Genomic DNA, 21151 nt, shown 5'->3' with positions numbered 1-21151 from the left:
TATGACACTGAAGGAATGCATTATTTGCAGCATTTATTTCTAAAAGTTAGTGTATCATTAAAGGCCATTAAAGAAATCAGACTGCAACTATCATAGCATGGCAAAGCCTGGTTGAACTAAAAACAAATTACTGCTGGATCGGATATACATTAAAGTGCATTAAAAAGCTGGTATCACTGTACCTTCACAACTTCTGGAGCCAAATAAGAGTGAGTCTCCTTAAGTCGAGATATGGAGCTGTGGCTCAGTCCTCCCACCACCGCCATCAGAGTGTTGAAGTTCTGCAGCTGCAGAAGTTTCTGATGAGAGAGAGTGACGCTGAAATTTTAACTTTTTCTTCTTCACTGCTGATGTTGTCAAACATACAGTATTTGGTGTCTTTTCTTGTGTTTGTCTGTTTGTTTGTTTGTATCCCACTTTATCCTTCTATTCCACTACATTTCAGGTGGAAATATTGTACTTTTTACTCCACTCTACTTATTTAACAGCTATAGTTATTAGTTATTTTAAAGACTGCAATTTTACATCAAGTGTAGTTACATGAGCTTCACCCCGACAGTGACACGGTACTTACATATTAGTACATCAGAAAGAACAATACTCCAAGAACAGTCAGGGCTATAACCAAAATTTTACAAAGTCGTGAGTTATTTGAATATTTGTATTTTATGTACAGTTCAATTCTATTTTTTTTTTAAAATCATTTTCATTTCCCAACATGAATTTCGAAATGTTTTTTCAAAGCCTAAAATTCTGGATAAATGCTAAATAATTTATTTAATCATTGGACTATAAGTACACATTAAAAGATCACTGCATGGGTCAAAACTCACTCAATTTGGGTCATTATAGCGACAAAGTATTGATAGGCAATGGGTTAATTTTACCCAGTGTTACACACAAAAAGCTCAAGTTTTGCCTTAAAACTGTTGCAAATTTAAATGTTTTGCTTATAAAATACCCATCATGTCTAAGTTTTTAATTTTAGAGTATAATCTTCCCTTAGGATGCTAAAACCCCCAGATTCCCTGGAAAATTAGAGAACATGACCTGAGTGTTTCAATTGTAGCTGTTAATAGCCCTGATATTTGTGTAACACTACCAGCAAAATTTTACTTCTGATCATTCCATTACATCCTGCTTATAGTAGTTATGTACTGTTACTTAAGTAATATTTTCAGTGCAGGACTTTTACTTGTAATTGAGTATTTTTAAAGCATTTTTACTTAAGTAGAGGAGCTGAGTACTTTTTCCACTACTGGTGGTTAGATTTGGTGGGAAAGGCCTTGCTCTTTGAGGGAGCTCTCAAAGAACCTGTGCAGAAGTGAGGACCTTGCTGAGAGAACTAATCCTCAAAAAACATAATGACACAGAATCAGAACTACCTAGGTGAAAATATATATGAACATTACAGCTTAAATCACAAAAAGAAGAGGCATGGGCTGATGGAGAGTTTCAGAAGCAAGCAGTGTCGGCATTAGGGATCAGCAATAATAGTGTAATAGTTAGAACTTACAGTTTATAGAGTCCTCCTGGTACATGTATGAATGTGATTGGATGTTACTTGTCAGCTGGTAGGACAGGTGGACAGATTAATAGGCCAATGATACTGATCATAAATTAGACAGCTGACATTAAACTGCTATTGTGAGCACAACTTCAGTGCTCTGCCTGAACTAATGAAAAGGTTCATACGTAGTTTTGGTGCAAGGTAACTGAGTACATTAAAGTACAAATTTGAGGTTCTTGTACTCTACTTGAGTAATTCCATTTTTATGATACTTTATACCTATACTTCACTATATTTCTGAGGCAAATATGGTACTTCTAACTCCTCTACATTTATTTCAAAGCTTCGGTTACCAGTTACTTTGGAAATTCATTATTAGTACAACATATAATCAACAAATAAATTACAATGTATTGGTAAAGATTAAACTACCAAGCAGTATGTAAAGTAGTTAAAATTAGCCTCACCTTTAACGGCTGCAACTTCAAAGTGGTACGTACATTAATGCATCAATTAATATAATCCAATAATTTAATATATATTATTCTGAAATGAGCCATCTGCATAATGAGTACTTTTACTTTTGGTACTTTAACTATATTTTTGTACTTTCACTGAAGTTAAATTTTTAACGCATTACTTACATATTTCTTATGTATTTCTACACTGTGATATTGCTACTTTTACTTAAGTAAAAAGTCTGAGTATGTCTTCCACCACTGGTAGGTAGTTAAGTAGGTTGACCTTTTTGATAGATCAGTATCTGTTACAGTCCTGGTTGGAATTATTGACTACCTGAATTGCAAGTACAGAATTTTGAATATTTTCAGAAATAAATCCAAATTAACCAATTTTGTATAATCAAAATATTTTAATAAAATGTCCAGTGTTACTGAACAAATGAAAATTAAAAAAACTAAACGTTTCTTGTAGACATCTAGACGCTTCTTACACCTGTCTGCTGGTAGTTTCTGCCATTTTTCCATTGCTATGCGTTCAAAGTCTTTAAAGTTTGCAGGAGTCCTTTTTGTGATGACAGATTTCAGTTCTCTCAAATGGGATTGAGGTCAGGACTCTTTGCTGGCCAGTTTAAAACATTCCATCTTTTCCTTGTCAACCATTCTTTTGTGCTGCTGGATGTGTGCTTTGGGTCATTGTCCTGCTGAAAGATCCAAGACCTTAGCCTCAAACCTTGTTTTCTGACACTGGGTAAAACATTTTGCTCTAAAATTCCTTGGTAATCTTATGATTTAATAATTGCTTTGATACATTCAGTGCTTCCAGTACCAGAGGCAGCAAAGTAGCCCCACAGCATGATAGAATCTCCACCATGTTTTACTGTATGTCGGGTGTTCTTATCCTTATTGGCTTAATTTCGTCGCCCATAAACAAACTGAGGCACTGCATTCCCAAAGAGCTCTACTTTTTATCTGTCCATAGAACATTATCCCAAAAAGACTGTGGCTTATCTATGAAAGTTAATTTTTTTGTTGTTGTTCAGTAACTTTTGACATTTTATTAGATATTGGGATTATAACAATTTAGTCAATTTGAATTTATTTCCGAAGATATTAAAATTCTGTGCTTAAAATTAAGGGGTGCCAAGAATTTCAACCAGGACTGTATATAAAGCTCAGTCAATTTCTGATAATTTCATTATGCTCTGAGTACACCACCTATCAAATGCACCATCAGACTCTGTTAAAACAATGTTCCCTAAAGCAAAGGTTCTGAGCAAGTGGACTATGGAGTGCACAAACTAAATCAATAGCAGCAAAGAAGTGACGTGCGCAAATAATATCTGTTTATTCACAGATATTACACAAAAGAAGACAGAAAATAATACAAAATGTTAAAGAACATTAGGAAAGCTGTAATGACAAAAACACTGTGGTTTTTGTAATGGTATGTAGAAATACATACATTTTTAAACAAATATTGGATTAGATGTGGGATCAGATTCTGGACCAGGGGGCTACTCAGGACTGAACAAATCAAGATTTCAGGTAAGAAAGAAAGTGATTGTACCAAGTGTTTGTAAGTAGCATGTTACTGACACAGCTGCTGGAGTTTAAACTACTATATATACTGTTCTACTGTATATACAGTTTTTATACAGTTTTTTTTTCTATAATCTTTAAATTTCTGTGAGATATTGGATCATTTGAACATTTATTGAAATTAAACCATGTGAGATGTTTAGAGAGAAAAAATTACTATTTGGTGGAGCTGTTTATAACTTATAGACATCTTCAGTGAGATCCCTAAACACTAAGACGTTGGAAGACGTTGGAAGCCAAAAGGTTGGAAACCACTTGTTTAATCTTTAACAATGTGTTGTATTTTAAAGCTTGTTATATTATTATTAATATATCATTAATCTTCATCTGAAAACTAACTAGTAACTAGAGCTGTCAAATAAATGTAGTGGAATAGAGGGAATAATATTGTCCTCTGAAATTTAGTGGAGTGGAAGTATAAAGTAGCATAACATGGAAATACTCAAGTAAGGAAAAATTACCTCAAAATTTTACTTAAGTACAGTACTTGAGTAAATGTACTTAGTTAATTTCCACCACTGATCAAGGCTAATATGATGCTACAATACTCATAGAGTTTATGTAGCCAACAGCAAAAGACTGGATATTGAGAATAACAGACCAGTGATAAATGCCATAATTTCTCTTGAAATTTTAGCTGATAAAACAGTCTTAAACACCAGTCCATAATACTCTGTAAAGCACACTCATACAGCTAATAATACTGTGTTAAATCATTCTTGAGCCTGTCTGCAGACAGATGCTACTATGATAGGAGACAGGTTCACTATGCATGTGTCACCAGGACACTGATCCATTCCTTTCCATACTGATGGAGGAGTAATTGAGAAGCTTTTTGGCCCCCTCATAAGATGGAGATACCCAAACACAATTACCAATAACCAAGGCCGTAATTATAATATATATTTTAGATTTGAAGATTTAAGATGCAATGCAATGCAATGGTGAAATACTAATTATTATGCTTATCTGTCTTTTCAATTGGTGATGGTTGTTAAAAACCTTAACATATCTCATAATCTCATAATTATGCTAAATTTTAAATTATGCTTTTTTTTGTGAATCCAATCTGCTTCCATATTGAGTCCCAATTTTTCTAAAAGAGAAGATCAATGAGGCTAGCTACTTTGTTTTAGTGGATTTTGTGAGGAGACAACAAGATTTTAATTTTGCATTTGTGTAGGTAAACAGAGCCATGTGCATTTTAGGCAGGAGGATTCTTTTTTTGGCCGGAGAGGAGTTCATGATAGGATTTGCAGGCCCGAAAGTACGATCCCCACATCTTCCTGTCTACATGTTCAAGTGTCCGTGAGCAAGACACTGAACCACATGGTTGCTCCTGATGGGCAGGCTAGTACCTTGCATGGCACCGCTATCAGTGTGATTGTTTGTGAATAGGAGAATGAGGGGCAAAATTGTAAAACACTTTGTCCGTTTAGAAAAGCGCAATATAAATGCAATCCATTTGCCATTTACCATGTGAAAACCAATCAGCCTGCTTCCTCAGTTCTCTTTTCATCAGGGACCTTGCATATAGTATATTTCTTTTGACAGTGTTGGATGAACAGAATGCTAGCCATGTAACTTTCATGTTTTTAGGACAAGAAACCCTCCTTGAAAACACTGAAGGTGGAAATGCTCTGCATGGGACAGCCTCCTCCCTGTCTTACCTTTGCCACATGGATGTATTTGGTGATGACCTCTGCACGGGTCTGAGGTGTTAGCTTGCTGAGCACCATGAGCTGGACCCACTGTGAGACTCCGTTAAACAGCGCAATGGAGCGCTCCAGAGTGGGGTTGTCTACCAGGCAGCCATGGATCACGTAGCTCTGGTAATCAGTGAACTAGGAACAAGAGGCAATTACAGATCAGATTTAATTTTTCAAATTAATCTATAGGGTCTTATATGTTCCTTAGGCTCAAAGGACCCCTAAAGCCTGCTAAAAACAGCAAGATAGTTCCTCCATACTAACACTTTGCTTTTCTTAATGGTTTAAAAAAGTAATGTTTCTGAGGGCAATGGTATAGGAAAAGCTGTCCAAAACGCTGTCCAAATTAAAAGGATTTATCCCCTTGGGAGCTTTTTAGATTTCATTGCTCTGTTAGATTGTAAAATATCTTCTATACAAAGTTAATATTTTGACCTGACAATTTTGCTTGAGGAAAGTGGAATTTCCAAAATGGAAATTACTCATCCTGTGAGAAGATTTGATGTAAATTTCATAGCAATCTGCCAATGAGTTTTTGATATTTCTTATGTACAACTGGAAAGTTGGCCTGATGGTAGCACTAAAGCCAGACCAGGGGGTCACACACACATCACTTGGAAATTCAGATTGTGAATGATTTTTTGGCAAATCTTGCCAAATGTCGGAAAATATGACTACTTGTGAATTGAAGCAGCATCTTTCCACAATTCAAGGACAAATATTCATGTACACACAAAAAATATTCATTTCATCAGTTCATGTTTATATCCCAATTCTAATAATTCCCTGACTATACACTTTGATTCTCTTACTCATGTTGTTACCAATTAACCACCTGGCCAGTGAAAACAGGGATGTTCACCCAGAGGCCAGCTAGCTTCACATCAAAGTGTGGCAGCAAGTCTTCAAATTCCTATGTGCCTTTCAGGAACATTTTTATCAATGCTGCATATAGTTTATAGAATTCATATTTCATAGGGTTTTGAAATGTTGTTTACAAAACTTCATGGAAAGACAACGTATTTAACCTAGTTCTAACCAAGTAGGAGAACAGACTCACTAATATCAGTTACACAGCATTATCTATCGAGCATTAACTACCATTAGTCATTAGCCACCAGAAGCTACTTGCCATAAAAGACCAAGTGAGGCTGTAGAAGCAAAACCCCAGGGTGTCCTGAACTGAACAAGGATGTATTTTATTTCTTATAAATTCGACATTTAAGAGGAAGCATCTTCTTGTCACATAGTAACAAAATTAACATTACATAGTCTTGCATAACAGTAAATGGTTGCATGCTGAGTTATACAATATGTGAGGCTGAATTCAAATATCTGGCCTTCACCACACTCGCTGACTTGCGGACTTAATGGATGCGTTCCCAGGAAGTCTGTAAGTTCTGAGGTGTGTCCAGATCTACGATTCATCAAGTCCACAAGGAGCCTCAAGCGGACTTTCTCTGGTCTTACAGAGAGTCTGCACAGGGTGCGGACTTAACCAGATTTAGCTTGGAAAATTACCCATAATCCAATATGAATTTGACAATATAATAAATATATAAATAAATAAATTATATGTACCATATCTATTTTTTAAGACATTTGCTGTTTTCATTTTTGCTGTTTTCAAGTTTATTGATGTAATAAGGCTTCATATTACACATACAGCAATGAATATGCTGAATAATTCAGATTTCTTATAATCTGCAAAACCAAATGGACAAAGATTTTGTTTGTCCATCTATGGTGTCAGGATCGTCAGTTGAAGGTTTAATGTTGATATAATATTGTGTTTGGCAGCTCATATAAAGGGAACATTTTACTGAACATTCTGACCATATCTGTTATGGCTACTTTTTCAAGCAGCACACCAGCACATATCATGCATGAATTGTCGATAGTACTGTTCAAAACCATTCTGAAAGACACTTTGAAATGAGGGCTCAATCTGCAAATCTGGAGGGTGCACATGTGGATTCAGCCTTAGACATTTTACTGAACATTCTGACCATATCTGTTATGGCTACTTTTTCAAGCAGCACACCTGCACATATCATGCATAAATTGTCGATAGTACTGTTCAAAACCATTCTGAAAGACACTTTGAAATGAGGGCTCAATCTGCAAATCTGGAGGGTGCACATGTGGATTCAGCCTTAGACGTAAAAGTACCTATATATTTAGGGCTATTCAAATAATTAAAATTATTACAAAGCAGCAATGTACACATATTTCATTAGACGACAGCAAAGGAAATAAAATATATTAAATAAATGTAAAAATATTCAAAACCAAATGTGTGCCTGCAACAACCTTTAAGATTCCTTACTTTTTCTCTAACATGTATGTCTAAGTATTTTGAGCTGAAAACTAATGTTTAGCAGTTAAAGTTTTCACTGTTCACTGTCTTAGTTTTGCGTGCTAGCATGCTAACATATACTAATTAGCTATGAAAACAAAATTCAACTGAGGCTGATGGTAATGTCATTAGTTTTGCAGGTATTTGATCATAAATCAAATTGAAATCTTGACCTTGATGAGGGACGTAGATGAAAAGTCATAGGATCACAAAATTTTTACACTTGTGTGGAAAATACTAATATCTGTACCAACATGGAATTTCTTCCAGTGTTGTGGAAATATTTTGAGGCCAATTCATGCGTCTATGTGATATAAATTCCGTCAGCTGCCCAAGTCCACAAGGGTCTGTGCGGATTCTGTGTGGAAGTCTGCATGCAGCCCAGACTGTCCACACTGTGAGTGCACAGACCTGTGCCATACACGTCCACCTGTACCATACAAGTAAACTGGACACTTATTTAGAGCATTGTATGTATGTGCTGTTTATTTTTCATCCTTGGTCCAACTTTTTTATGTTGTTCAGCCAAATACAACAAGCAAAGAAACTATTCTTGCTGTCAAAAGGTCACCATCATGTTTTCTAGTGCCCATGTGTGGAATGTGTCTGCGTACGCATACCCTAGAATGTAGTATGAATAGAAGCGCGTCTGCATCCACAGTCCACGTCCATCCAAGAGCAAGCAGAAACCATGAATTGGCCTTTTCTCATAACCAAAAATGTCAACATCATGGTGGCGCTAGAGGAAAATTCAAAAAGTTAGAGGATCACCAAAGTCAGTAGGATTCATCCTCTGAAAGCTATGAATGTATGGAAAGGATTGCCATAAAAATGTCATGGCAATCCATTCAATAGTTGCTGCAATATTTCAGTCTGCACCAAAGTGGTGGTAAGGCCCACTGAAGGACTGATCGACCCTTGAGCCCCAGTGCTAGTGTGGCAAAACATAAAATCACTGGACAGCTGTACAAAAGCAAAGCTGTCTGTAGACCTACCGATATCCTCCGGATAGACTTGAACTCTAGGAAGGTGAGATGTTCAGACAGCTCCATGGCCTCCAGGTGGTCAAACAGGAGCGAGGCCTTTCCTTTCTTAGCCTGCTTCTTCCGCTGGGTCAGTTTACGCATCCAGTCATATGACGGACTACAAGGAGAACAGTTTATAAACAATCAGCACAATCAATCAAGCAATGTATGATATGCTTTAGAAAATGTGAATTATAAACTATTTGTAGCTAATACTAAAAACTGAATCACTATGGTGATTGGTCCATTAAGGCTATGGGTAGTTTGAGTTATCCGTATGTAGGTTTTCAATTCTGTAGGTCCTGTCATATTTAGCAGCTGCAACACAAGAAAAAATGGGCTTATGTATGCTTACATTTTACCACTCGTTCATCATGGTAGTTTTTTAGGATCAGGTCTTTGGTTTAGGGTTAAGATTGGAATTGGGATTACTTTTACTTTAAGGTGGGGACTAATGTTAAACTGTTGGCACAATTAGTATCTTACTAATTCTTGCTAATACTGATCCTGTCAGTTCTACAAGTGTATCTGCACACATTTAAAATCTTACATGGTGGAGATGTCTATGAGTTTGAAATGCTCCTCACAGCCAAGCTGGGCGGCCACGACTCTAAACTCTTCTGTTATCCTGATCAGACCCAAGTCCAAGTTGAACTCTGCAGGGAATGTCACTATCCAGTACCTGAATACACACATTCAAAATTACACTTTTCTAGCAAACATTTTGACTGTGAAAAGATTGTGATATAATGAACCTCTGCCAGAGTGGAAAACATTTAAAAAATGGTATGGTGCATGAAATTCTCTACAGCTTGTAAAATTTAACAAGGCACACAGGCAATGAGCATTGTGAGGACGAAAACTAATTGTTGCCTCTGATCTTCAAGTGTGAAACCTTTATACTGTATAAACTAAAATGGTATGTGAAACTGTAAGCTATCGGTTAATAACTACAGTAAATGAAATTAGGTGAAATGAAGTTAATTTAGCCTTGGCTTTTCCAAAGTCTATGGTTTAGATTTCCCAGAGGATGAGAAGCCCAGTGTGAAAAGTCTTAATGTGTTGGAAAGAATAATTGCATATGTAGGACCTTACCTCATTAAATAACAAATCTTCAGTCTGGTTGTCTGGCAGTTGTCACCTTTGCAGTCATGGTACGTGGGGTTAAGTAAGCCTTGGCTTTTCTATGGTCGTGGGTTCAGATTTCCCAGAGGCTGAGAAGCCCAGTGTGAAAAGTCTTAATGTGTTGGGATGGATGAATGCGTATGTAGGACCTTACCTCATTAAATAACAAATCTTCAGTCTGGTTCTCTGGCAGTTGTCACCTTTGCAGTCGCGGTACGTGGGGTTAAGTTAAGGCCTTTTTACAAGATTTGATAAACTAATACATTGTAATGTATAATAAATCAGCACATTAAGGAAATAATTAATTACACTTAAATTCTTCATTTGCTGCTGTCCGTGGCTGACTAATAGGAGGCTATCCTCTTCACAAGATTCATAATCATCTCAGCTGAAACTGCAGCTGCTACTGTATAGTCTTCAAGCTTATGAGTAGCCTGAGTTTTGTCCTTTCCCCAAGCACTTCCTCAGCAGTGGCTAATGCTAATCTGACTGACAGACTGACAGACTGATGTGTAGCAACATCCTCATGCAGAGATAAACTGAGTTTGTTCAAGCTTTTGTAACTTTCCAAAATAAATAACCCATCACTCACACCTTGTCTACACTGTGACTGGCCAAGGGCGTGGCGGTGAGAGAGCAGCAGGGTTTGAACTTCTCTTTCAAGCTTTCTTTTTACACAAATACTTTTCACTATTTGTGTGTATAACCAAGTACATCACTAAGAATGTTTTTGAACAATTCATGGTGTCTTGCCCCTCTCTGTGACGGCAGGCCACCCGTGGGATGCTTTGGCCATCACACTGCTACTTTAGGTGTGTTTTGGTCGGTACTATACCCAATCTTCACACAACCTTGACAAATGAAAATTTGTTTTATAGTCCTAAGTCTCCTGATTCTATCTGTGCAAAGCATTTTAAAATCCCCATATCACTACAACAGCTGTTGACAAAGAATTGTTTCAGACTTGTGGCTAGTGCTAAGTCCTCTCCACACAAAAGATACTACTACAGGCAAGGCAAAAAACAAAAAAACAAACAAACAAAACCAACTTGCATTTCTACCATGTTTGTGTTTGTAACTTTGGTTCAGTATGTCTTATATTTAAAATTTTGGTTTTAACATTTAAATATTTAGCTTTTGAAAGAGGACCAGGGTTATGGCTTTGATCAAAAGGGTAGAATAACAGTAACCTTTTTATTTAGGATACATTATTTTCGTGCTTGTGCAAAAAATGGGGGCATCTGGAAACAGGTTAAAATATCAACACTTTATACAGTAGGTTCAAATCTGAAGGTGGTATCTCGCGTCCAAATTTTGAGCTCTATGCATGGAGTTTTGCCATTAGACTGTATTAGTCAGGCTTAAGTCCTGTAATGCAGCTTTGTGGTGCTCAATTGAACAGAATATTACACATCCTTATAGATTAGAGTATCTATGATTTTATAATTTACCGATGGAAATTATGAAATGAAAACTTGAACCAATCATTGCTCATGATTGACTGACTCACTGACTACTTCACAGGCAGCCTTTAAGTCTCTTGCTCTTCCTTCCAAATGAGACTGTCCTGTAAAAAGTGACCACATAAATCAACTGTGTGATAAATTACGATCCATAGTTGTGATCTATTGTTAGCTGACCTCTAGCAGCCTTTTTAATTATAATGGGAGGAAAGGAGGAAGTGATAATTATAGTCAGCGCTCTTTCTTTTATCCATGATCATTCCACAATCTTAACCACATGTTTATTATTGATACCATGACGACAAAGGTCCTTCAGCCTTAACAAAGTACTTTTTAACCCAAACAACAATGTTTTCCTAACCCTACTAAGTTGTTTTTATGCATGAACCTAACCAAACTGTGACTGTTCCACAACCTTAATAATGTGTTTATTGTTGTTAACATAACAACAAAAGTCCAGTATGCCTGCTTCTGGTGTGCTCCCATGGATTATATTATTGTTACTATGATGACAAAGGTCCAGTATGCCTGCCATTGGTACGCCCCTACGGTTCATATTATTGCTACCATGATGAGGAATGTCTGATACACGCTACTATGGTTGATATCTGAGGGAATCTATAACAATCATAACCTGTTAATAGATAACTAGAAAATGCTAATTCTGTTTAAAAAAGGAGTTAGACCAATCACACACTATTTCATCATCACAAAGCCTCCAGCATTTCAATAATTACACACTCAACACCCCAGATTCCAATGAACCTCCGCGTGAACCTTGGTTTTGTAGTCCATACATGGGTCAAAATACCACTGGGTTAAAACCACTATGGTTCAGGCTCAAAATGCTTTGCTTAAACATATTTTCAAGCACGGTCTGAAGATATGTACCCAGATTTAGGATATGACAAATTCTTAATGAGTTATGGCCTTTTTCCTGCTAAGTCCCACCCCTTGTGAACTTTATTGGTGAATATCTTGAAAACTAAATAAGATATCAACAAGCTTTATGCGACTTTTGATGAGCTTGGTCCATTTATGATCTACAGAAGTAGTAGTGGTAGTAATCGGACTGACAATTTAGGAGGAGATGGCAAAAATGTGTTATTCAAAAAATTCAAAATGGCAGGAAATTCATAGTGGTGGACTTTTGTGGTCCAATAAGCTTTTTTGCAGAGCACATTGAGCTGCACTTGTGCCTCAACTTTTAAGTCAATTGGACTTATGTTGCGAAGGGCATGGCCTTTACAAAATTACATTCTAAATCAGGATTGCTCAAGGGCATCTTGAGTTATGATCAAATATATGATAAGCCACGCCCACTTGAACCAATCAATATGACACAAAAAATTCTAAATGGTGGAGAATAAATCATGGTCCAAGCAAGTGGAAACCCACCATGACGTCACCCATTGGTTTTTGAACTGCCGTTTTGAAGCCACGAATCTGGTATTTTGGTCGTCACCATCTTGTTTTTTTGGATCCAGAAGTAACCAAATATGGATGAGAGGGTGGAACTGGGGAGGAGTGAGGGGTGGATCTGACCAAAAAACCAAGGACACTATGAACGTCCGCCTATACCGGCAACCTGAGTGCACCAGGCTCTCGGCTGCGTCGTGCTGAGTTGCTAACTCAGTTAGCTCCCCTAACTCGAGGTAAACTTCATAGCTGTTAAAGTATTCACAGTAGCTAAATGCACACATATCCACATTTGGCAAATGTTACATATATGAGGAGTAACCTTGTAATGTTATCGTAGCTGAAGTTAGAGGGGGCGTAAGATAAATGTGTTTAAAAACTTGTGGTAAAACCCTAGACTTTGTATAAAGGTTAAAACATATTAAAACATTGTGTTTTAAAATTGGTTCTGAAAATCTAAGGTTACATTACCTAACATTAGTGTTATCAGGTTGTTAATGTCGATAAGATACGGTTAAAAAATGATAACGTTATCACAGTTAACTGTTGGAGTCTTAACGTACTGTTTGTTCCACAACCAGCAGAGGAAATTAGCTCATTTAACTAAGTTAACGTTATAACACAGAACACTATTTATGTGTATTCTCACAATCAAATGAAAGGATATTGTTTGCAACTCCTGTTTATTTCATTGATGACGGGCGCCAAAACATTTATTGCAATTTCTTTATCTCTCATTCAGAATAAGCAACATTACTGTGTGCAGGGATTGATTATTGCATTTGCACCCACAAAATGCTACCAAAGTGAGTATTCGTTTTCTATTGCTATTTAATGTAAAGCAGTACACCAGACTGTTTTTTTTTTTTTTTTACAACTTATGTATTTTCTGATAACTGTGTGGAGCACAGATAATAAGAGTGCTGTTTCTTTTGCCTTTTTTTTCTATAACCTATAGTACGATATATTTCTCACTATTACGTTTTTTTTTTTCCAGCCATGGTCTGGATGATTGGGAAAAGCAATCTCTGGCATGGGGCCCAAAAGAGCTACAGACACCATAGGGAACAGCCTTGGTGTTGATGGTATCTCTATCCATTGGTTCAGGTGGGTTGGTCTGAGGTGGATGAGCCTTCTCCTCTTCTTCAACCAGTCCCTACAAGGAAGAGAAGTACTGGATGTCGTCCTCATCCACTACGGTGGGAATGACCTGGGGGATGTCTCAAGCCTCAACCTCGATGCAGCAATGAAGGAGGACCTACACCATCTTCACCTGTAGTATCCAGATATGAAGATCCCCTTCTTTGGCACGACCCAGAGATGCAGGTGGAAGGCTGGTGCTAATCTGGGGAAGACTGACAAGGCTTGCAGGTTTATGAATAGTGTTATGGCTCTTTACTGTATGTTCACTGTTTAAGTGGCAGCTTTTTACATCACCCTCACATAAGGTTTGATACCCTTAGGATATTTTTGCAAAATGGAGTTAATTTTACTACTAGGGGAAATGATTGAACAATTTGACTGAGTCAATTAAAGCCTAACTTCAGCAAAATGTTCACGTATGACAGTTTGTTTGCTGTTAAAATTGAGTCTTAATGGATTTTTTTAGCCCTGAACATAGCCCACAGTGTCATGCCTAATGTGAAGAGTGTTATTTTTGTTAATATTCTATTTTATATAACACTTGTGGCCATAACATTGTTCAGTCTTAGCAGCTATGCCCTTCCTTGTTCCCTATAGCCTCTCCTATTCCCTTCCCACTCTTATTCCCTTAACACCCCAGTCTTACCCCACCACATAGTCTTTGACACTCTGTGCCCTCATGATGGATGTAGCTTTAAAAAACTGTGAAAAGTTTTAAACATTAGACTTCATAGTTCATATATGGCATATTTCTCAATTAAAGCTCTGAAAAAAATAAACGGACCACTTCAAATTTTTTCTGAAATCAGCATCTCTACATATAGGACAGCCATTCCATTCCAGTGTCTGTTGAATTCCAACACGAGGACACCTCATTCTTCTTAATGAGGTACTGATTAGGTGATGACCTGAACCAAATCTTATTTAATGAGGAAAAGTATAAAAACCACTGCTGTGCTCATCACTATCCTCTTGCAATAGGACCAGCTGGATGGCAAAAACAGTGCTAGTAGTACCTCAAAAGTAATTGGAATCAAAAAATAGCTGTTGCCAAAAGAAAAGTTTTGAGTGAGGAAAAGAAGGGTTCAATTCTGGCTTTACTGGCAGAGGGATACAGTGAGCGTCAGGTTGCTTCCATCCTTAAAATTTCTAAGATGGCGGTTCATAAGAACAAGGTCAAGCAGCAGACATTGGGGACAACAAAGCTACAGACTGGCAGAGGGCAAAAACGACTGTCCAGTGACCAAAATGTCCGTCAACTCATTTGAATGTCACTCAGCAAACGTAGGATGACATCAAGTGACCTACAAAAAGAATGGCAAATGGCAGCTGGGGTGAAGTGCACGGCGAGAACGGTTTGAAACAGGCTCCTAGGGGCAGGGCTCAAGTCATGTAAAGCCAGAAAAAAACTCTTCATCAATGAGAAGCAAAGAAGAGCCAAGCTGAGGTTTGCAAAAGACCATAAGGATTGGACCATAGAGGACTAAGGTCATCTTCTCTGAGTCCAATTTTCAGCTTTACCCAACACCTGGTCATCTAATGGTTAAACGGAGACCTGGAGAGGCCTACAAGCCACAGCGTCTCGCGCCCACTGTTAAATTTGATGGAGAGTCGGTGATGATCTGGGGGTGCAAGGCTGGAACTTGGCAAATGCATCTTTGTGAAGGAAGCATGAATCAAGCCACGTACAAGGTTATCTTGGAAGAAAACTTGCTTCCTTCTGCTCTGACAATGTTCCCCAACTCTGAAGATTGTTTTTTCCAGCAGGACAATGCTCCATGCTACATAGCTAGGTCAATCAAGGTGTGGGTGAAGGACCACCAGATCAAGACCCTGTCATGGCCAGCCCAATCTCCAGAACTGAACCCTATTGAAAACCTCTGGAATGAGATCAAGAGGAAGATGGATGGTCACAAGACATCAAACAAAGCTGAGCTGCTTGAATTTTTGCGCCAGGAGTGGCATAAAGTCACCCAACAGCAATGTGAAAGACTGGTGGAGAGCATGCCAAGACGCATGAAAGCTGTGATTGAAAATCAGGGTTATTCCACCAAATATTGATTTCTGAACTCTTCCTTAGTTAAAACATAAATATCGTTTGTTAAAATAGAATATGAACTTGTTTTCTTTGCATTATTTGAAGTCTGAAAACACTGCATCTTTTTTGTTATTTTGACCATTTGTCATTTTCTGCAAATAAATGCTCTAAAGGACAATATTCAGCATGCCCTTCAAAGTGTATCACTTATTTAGAGAGTTGTTACTGGGGGAAATTTACATTCAAATACTCTATACTATGTCTTTTTTTCCCTATCATAATGACCTAATTAAACCAGGAAATGATAAATATGAATAGACTTCAGAACAGCCTCTTTGCCCAAGCTGTGAGCCTGCTATATATCAACTGTCTCACACACAAGGACTCATGATGAATAAAGGCTCCATTTGCACCTTACCTCCATTGCTTATGGACTGCTGCAATAGCTTCTTCAACTATGCATTACAGCCAACCTACAAACTGTTGCACTATGTCCACTTTAATTGTAAAGGCAGCTTTTATTCCTTCACCCATGCTTTGGACTTTACTCAGATTGTGCAGACTGCTGCACCAAGTGCCGTAAACTATATATTAAGTATTATTTTTATAGTGTGGTTTCTCATGTCTAGCATTTCTACTGTAATTTATACTTGTTACCAAAAATTATGTTGCACTGGAGATTCAATTACCTCTTTCTAGAGGTAATTGAAAGAGGTAATTACCTCTGCACACTTGTGTTGTGACAGTTAAGTTCAGCTGTACCTTGATCCACAGCTGTCATTTTTTATTTTTTAAAGTTAAGTAGTTATTTAATTCATCAGTTTATTACATTCCTTTATACACCTTTCTGGTGTTGTTAAATTATGATAAAATTATTAAAATGAATGCAGTTTCTAATTTGCCATAAAGGTTTTTATGAAGCTTTTACCCTATTACCCTATTACCCTTCATGGTTTTTATGGTGTATACCTGGTATGAATTTTAACAATAGCAAAATGCACAATATTGTAATTTGCAAGAACACATTGATTGAGGTTTTCCAAGAATTTGTAATCAATTACAAGGCTATTGCTATGTTTGCCCTAACCAACAACTTAATAGAAATGTTTATTAAATGCTGCTGTCCTTGAACATTGACAACAAAGGATCAAAAGACAGATATTAGAAATTGTGCTTTCCTTATGTGCCTTATGTACCTATCAATTTTAATAACACTGGAAACACTAATTCTTCAAGTGTCCTGTTAGATTCATTATGAGGCATATGGTAAATTTGTAAAAATCAGGCAAGAGCATTCTATAGTTAATGGAAAATGCACTCAGGGCCGTTAAATCATGATAGGTTTATTTAAAATTCAATATAATAGAAAATTCTGATCACAAATTGCAAAGGCAAACTAAAAACATTTTTCATTTACAATAACTATAGTTATGAATAAAACTAATGTACATGAGCTGTACTACAATTACATTTTGGAAGTCTATCACATTAAAAACCATATAAGGACATGCAATATCAATTGTTTAACCTAACTGCTTTGAATTTAACTGTAAAATCTTCTGTACACACTCTCTTTCAGTAAAACATACTTCTAAAGTGGTAAGAGTAGTAGACATCTATTGTAGGAGTCACATTTTTCTCCTGGGTGCAATTCTGGTTGGCCAGTTCCAGCGGTTTCTAACTGAAGACTCTTAATGTAAAATTGGGAAACACTTTCACCTGTGATGCCTGCTGGAGTTGATCCATCACTTAATTACAGTGTAATATTTTTAAAATTCTGTTTTTAAAAATGTTACTGCCATCATCTATCTAACAACAGCAGAAATGAACTCAAAGGCAAGAAATTGAACCTGTGAATATTAAGGACAAAGAATAATAAACTTCTAAAAAGTTGGTCTGTTCTTTCATCAATGGAAGCTGAACTAGATGTGATTTTCTGTCAACATCATCACAACCCATTTGAGAACTTGGGATGCTGTCCATGCAGTCTCCCTTCTCCACAGCCAGATGAATGGCACCAAATCAGTGCTCCATACATGAGGTCTTCCTTCTGCTGGGACTGGTCATTTAGTTTTCACAGTGTGGATTCCTTTTGAATCACAGTAAAACATGAAACACATTAGTTAAGACATAGCGGATCACAGTGAATCACATATAGATACTAGCTTGTCAGAATAGGTGCATGAATGTCTGCTTCAGTTGAGGACTATCATGTATGAACTTACTGTATAATATGAACAAACTCCTAAATGATAAATGTTCTTCTATACATTTTGTATTGTATATAAGAACACTTCTTTAACTTTTTGGTGATATGATTATTGTGTGAATGAACAGTATTTTAAAAGAGTACCCTCATACTGAATATCAGACACACCTAAGTGAAAGAAAGAAATCAGTGTAACACAGGATACAGTTAAATACATTAATAACAACAATGGTAAAATTCAAAGTGACATATTGGAAAGATTTCCTTTTTTGAGCTTTCCAAGAGGTGGTCAAAGGTGATTTTCTTTCCTCCAGTTCACCTGTGCAGCAATTTAAATTGTATATTTAACTGTAGTGTCAGTCACTACTTTGATCATATTGTGAATGTTTAATCTTCCAGTCTACAGTGAAGTAAATAAGTCTTACAACCTGTGAATAGGTTTTTGCTCTACATCAAACTTAAGAATCAATGTCTATGATTTAAGTAAATAATGGTGTATCCCATTTGCTTATTTAGCATCCTCATTTCCTCTTGTCTTTCCCTCGTGTCCCTCAGTTTCCATCATCAACTAACGCTAGCTAGCTTGGTTAGCAAGGTGCATCATGAATTCACATTAACTGTGACGCTAATTGTCTCCCCTTCTCTGTTCAAACAACCTAGGAAAAAAAACGCACCGACTTTTTGGATGCATTGTACACCTTACTTAACTCAAAATTGCATATAAAGTGCACTAAAATTGGAATCCATCATGAAAATAAACATTTACTTACCGAAAAAAGTGGATACCAGAATCCTTGGAGGGTCTGTTGGTACAACTAACCAAAGTACACGACATAAATACGGTGAACTGCAATGAAAACCTATTACAAGCTAATGATTAGAATAACAGTCATTAGAAAACACCTACTCCACTGACAAATAGAGTAATAGCAGTAATTACAACACAAATGAATCAAAACAATGTACGCGATTCGTGTTCATCAGTGAATTACATTTCTGGCCTTGTCCAAATGGATTGTCTGTCCGTCACTCCAGACTGGCTCAAGACCAGGCATGTCAATCAAATCCAGACATGCCCCCAAACAGACCCCTCTTTGAGGTCAATATCTAATTAATTATGAAATCACTTTCAGAAGGACCACCAGAACACTGATCAGAAGGAGTGGTATTGCACTTTAAGGCACTTGACTTCACTTTTCAGACCACGAGTCTACATGAATTTTTATATACAGTCTATAGGTCCAGGAGGCTTTCTGTAGAGTACATGGAGCTGGACTTGTGTGTCAAATTTCCAATCAATCCGACTTAGGGTGCAAAGGGCCTGGCCTTTCAAAAATTGATTTTTTTGGCCTTAATTACAGCCCATGTGGCCAATTGGGCTCATATTTCTTGGGAAGCACTTGCACATTATTTACAGTTATTGGGCCAAGTTTCGTGTTTCCTGCTCATTGCAGCTCGCTGGAAATTGAGCCATTTCAGGGGAATGGCTCAATTTCCCTGAAAAAAAAGCAAAAGCTTTTTTTTTTCTCCTTTTTTTCAAAAAAAATAATATGTCTGCTTATAATAAATTAGCACAAAACGAAAACAATAAGGTTCTTCCCCTTTGGGGCTTGAACCCCAATAATAATAAACCGACATGCATTACCAGTCAACACTGGTCTCCATATTTTTCACTGTGAAAGAATTAACCTCACAATTGTGTGTGTGCAATTCATCAGCAATCATAAATATGAAAGGCAAATAACAATAAAGCAATTGCCAAAGATCATGTTGTGACACTAACAGCAGTTTTACACTGCCACAACATCCATTCATTGAAGTCCTTATGTCCATTATGACTTAGTACATATCCATTCATGACTCTACCAATGCAGAGTAAGGCACAATAATAATTTAAATGATAATAACAACAACAAAAACAACAATGATAATAATAATAATAAACCAACACAAAAAACAATAGGGTAATGCCCCTTTTGGGCTTGAACAATAATAATAATAATAAGAAGAAGAGGAAGAAACCCACACAAAAACAATAGGCTTCTATCCCTTTGGGGTTACAATATCGCAACAGTGTGATTGTAGGCTTATTGAAAAGGCCTGTTAGTAAATAATAGCTACTGCCTGTCCCAGGGGTCCTTATCCTGCCCTGAGTGTGGGTAATTTGTCTGTGTGTCCCGGAGAACTTAGCCTGCTTCAGACCCTGTGCGCTAGCCAATTAGCTTAACTACCTGATACGCTAGCAGCTGCTTGCAGCACTGAGAGCTTATATCTGTGTGTGGTGGGGTCCAACACCCACATTTGTTGTTACTAAAAGGACGATAATAGCCCCTTGTGCTTGAAGTACTTGACTGAACTTCCCAGAACGGACTTGTGATGGAAGATGTCTGTGAAGATTCTCAGTCATCCAGGTCATGGTATTATGTAAGAACTATGCAAAAAAATTGCTTCTTTCACACTTCCTTCAAACCATCACTCTGTCCTGAAAAGAGTGTCCTTTGTCCTTAAGATGCAGGTGGAGTGCTGAGTCCTGACCTGAAGAACTGGCTCTCTTGTGTTGTGCCATGCGCTTATGTAGCAGTTGGTTAGTTTCCCCAATGTTCAGGTCTGTGCATTGCTCGCTTCATTGGACTGCATAAACTACATTTTTCTGCTTGTGCCTGGGTATTTTGTCCTGACGGTGGACAGGTTTTTGCCTCAGAGTGTTACTGGGCTTGTTATGTTTGTAGAAGATCCTCCTGAATCTTTTGGATGATCTAAAAACGTAGGGAATGACAATGTTTCATTTATTGCAGTTTTTTGCAGTGGTTTTGACAAAGGCCCGGTTGGGATAACCACAAGTTCTAAGTGTTTCCTTGATGTGTTTATGTTCCTTCTCTTTCCCCTCTGACCTTGAGGGAACCTTCTGAGCCCGATGGTGTAGGCTTCTGATGCCCCCCAGTTTGTTTTCCAGTGGGTGGTGAGAGTCAAACATTAGGTATTGATCTGTGTGTATTGGTTTCCGGTATACTTCAATGTTGAGGCTTCTGTCATTCTCAATGTGCACCGCACAATCCAAGAAGGCTAGGCTATTTCCACTGACATCTTAATG

The 21151-nt window shown here is 37.4% G+C and overlaps 1 protein-coding gene across 3 annotated transcripts in view; it reads right to left on the bottom strand.

The window, feature by feature from the left end:
• rasgrp3 (RAS guanyl releasing protein 3 (calcium and DAG-regulated)) overlaps positions 1-21151 on the bottom strand; it is a 96048-nt gene that overhangs the window by 38206 nt on the left and 36691 nt on the right. For 2 of the 3 annotated variants that reach the window (XM_040139675.1, XM_040139676.1), the window contains exons 4-8: positions 9943-10005; positions 9214-9345; positions 8634-8781; positions 5241-5414; positions 183-299 (exon numbers count right to left, since the gene is read on the bottom strand). In XM_040139675.1, the coding sequence (XP_039995609.1) occupies positions 183-299; positions 5241-5414; positions 8634-8781; positions 9214-9345; positions 9943-10005 (634 nt within the window). Of the gene's footprint in view, positions 1-182; positions 300-5240; positions 5415-8633; positions 8782-9213; positions 9346-9758; positions 9782-9942; positions 10006-21151 lie in introns of those variants that run through there. The other variant, XM_040139677.1, reaches the window with a different exon arrangement.

Source organism: Xiphias gladius, chromosome 11, assembly GCF_016859285.1.
Source record: "Xiphias gladius isolate SHS-SW01 ecotype Sanya breed wild chromosome 11, ASM1685928v1, whole genome shotgun sequence".
Classification (NCBI taxonomy): domain Eukaryota; kingdom Metazoa; phylum Chordata; class Actinopteri; order Istiophoriformes; family Xiphiidae; genus Xiphias; species Xiphias gladius.
The sequence above is the reverse complement of the archived record's forward strand: the minus strand, read 5'-3'. Positions and strand labels throughout refer to the sequence as shown.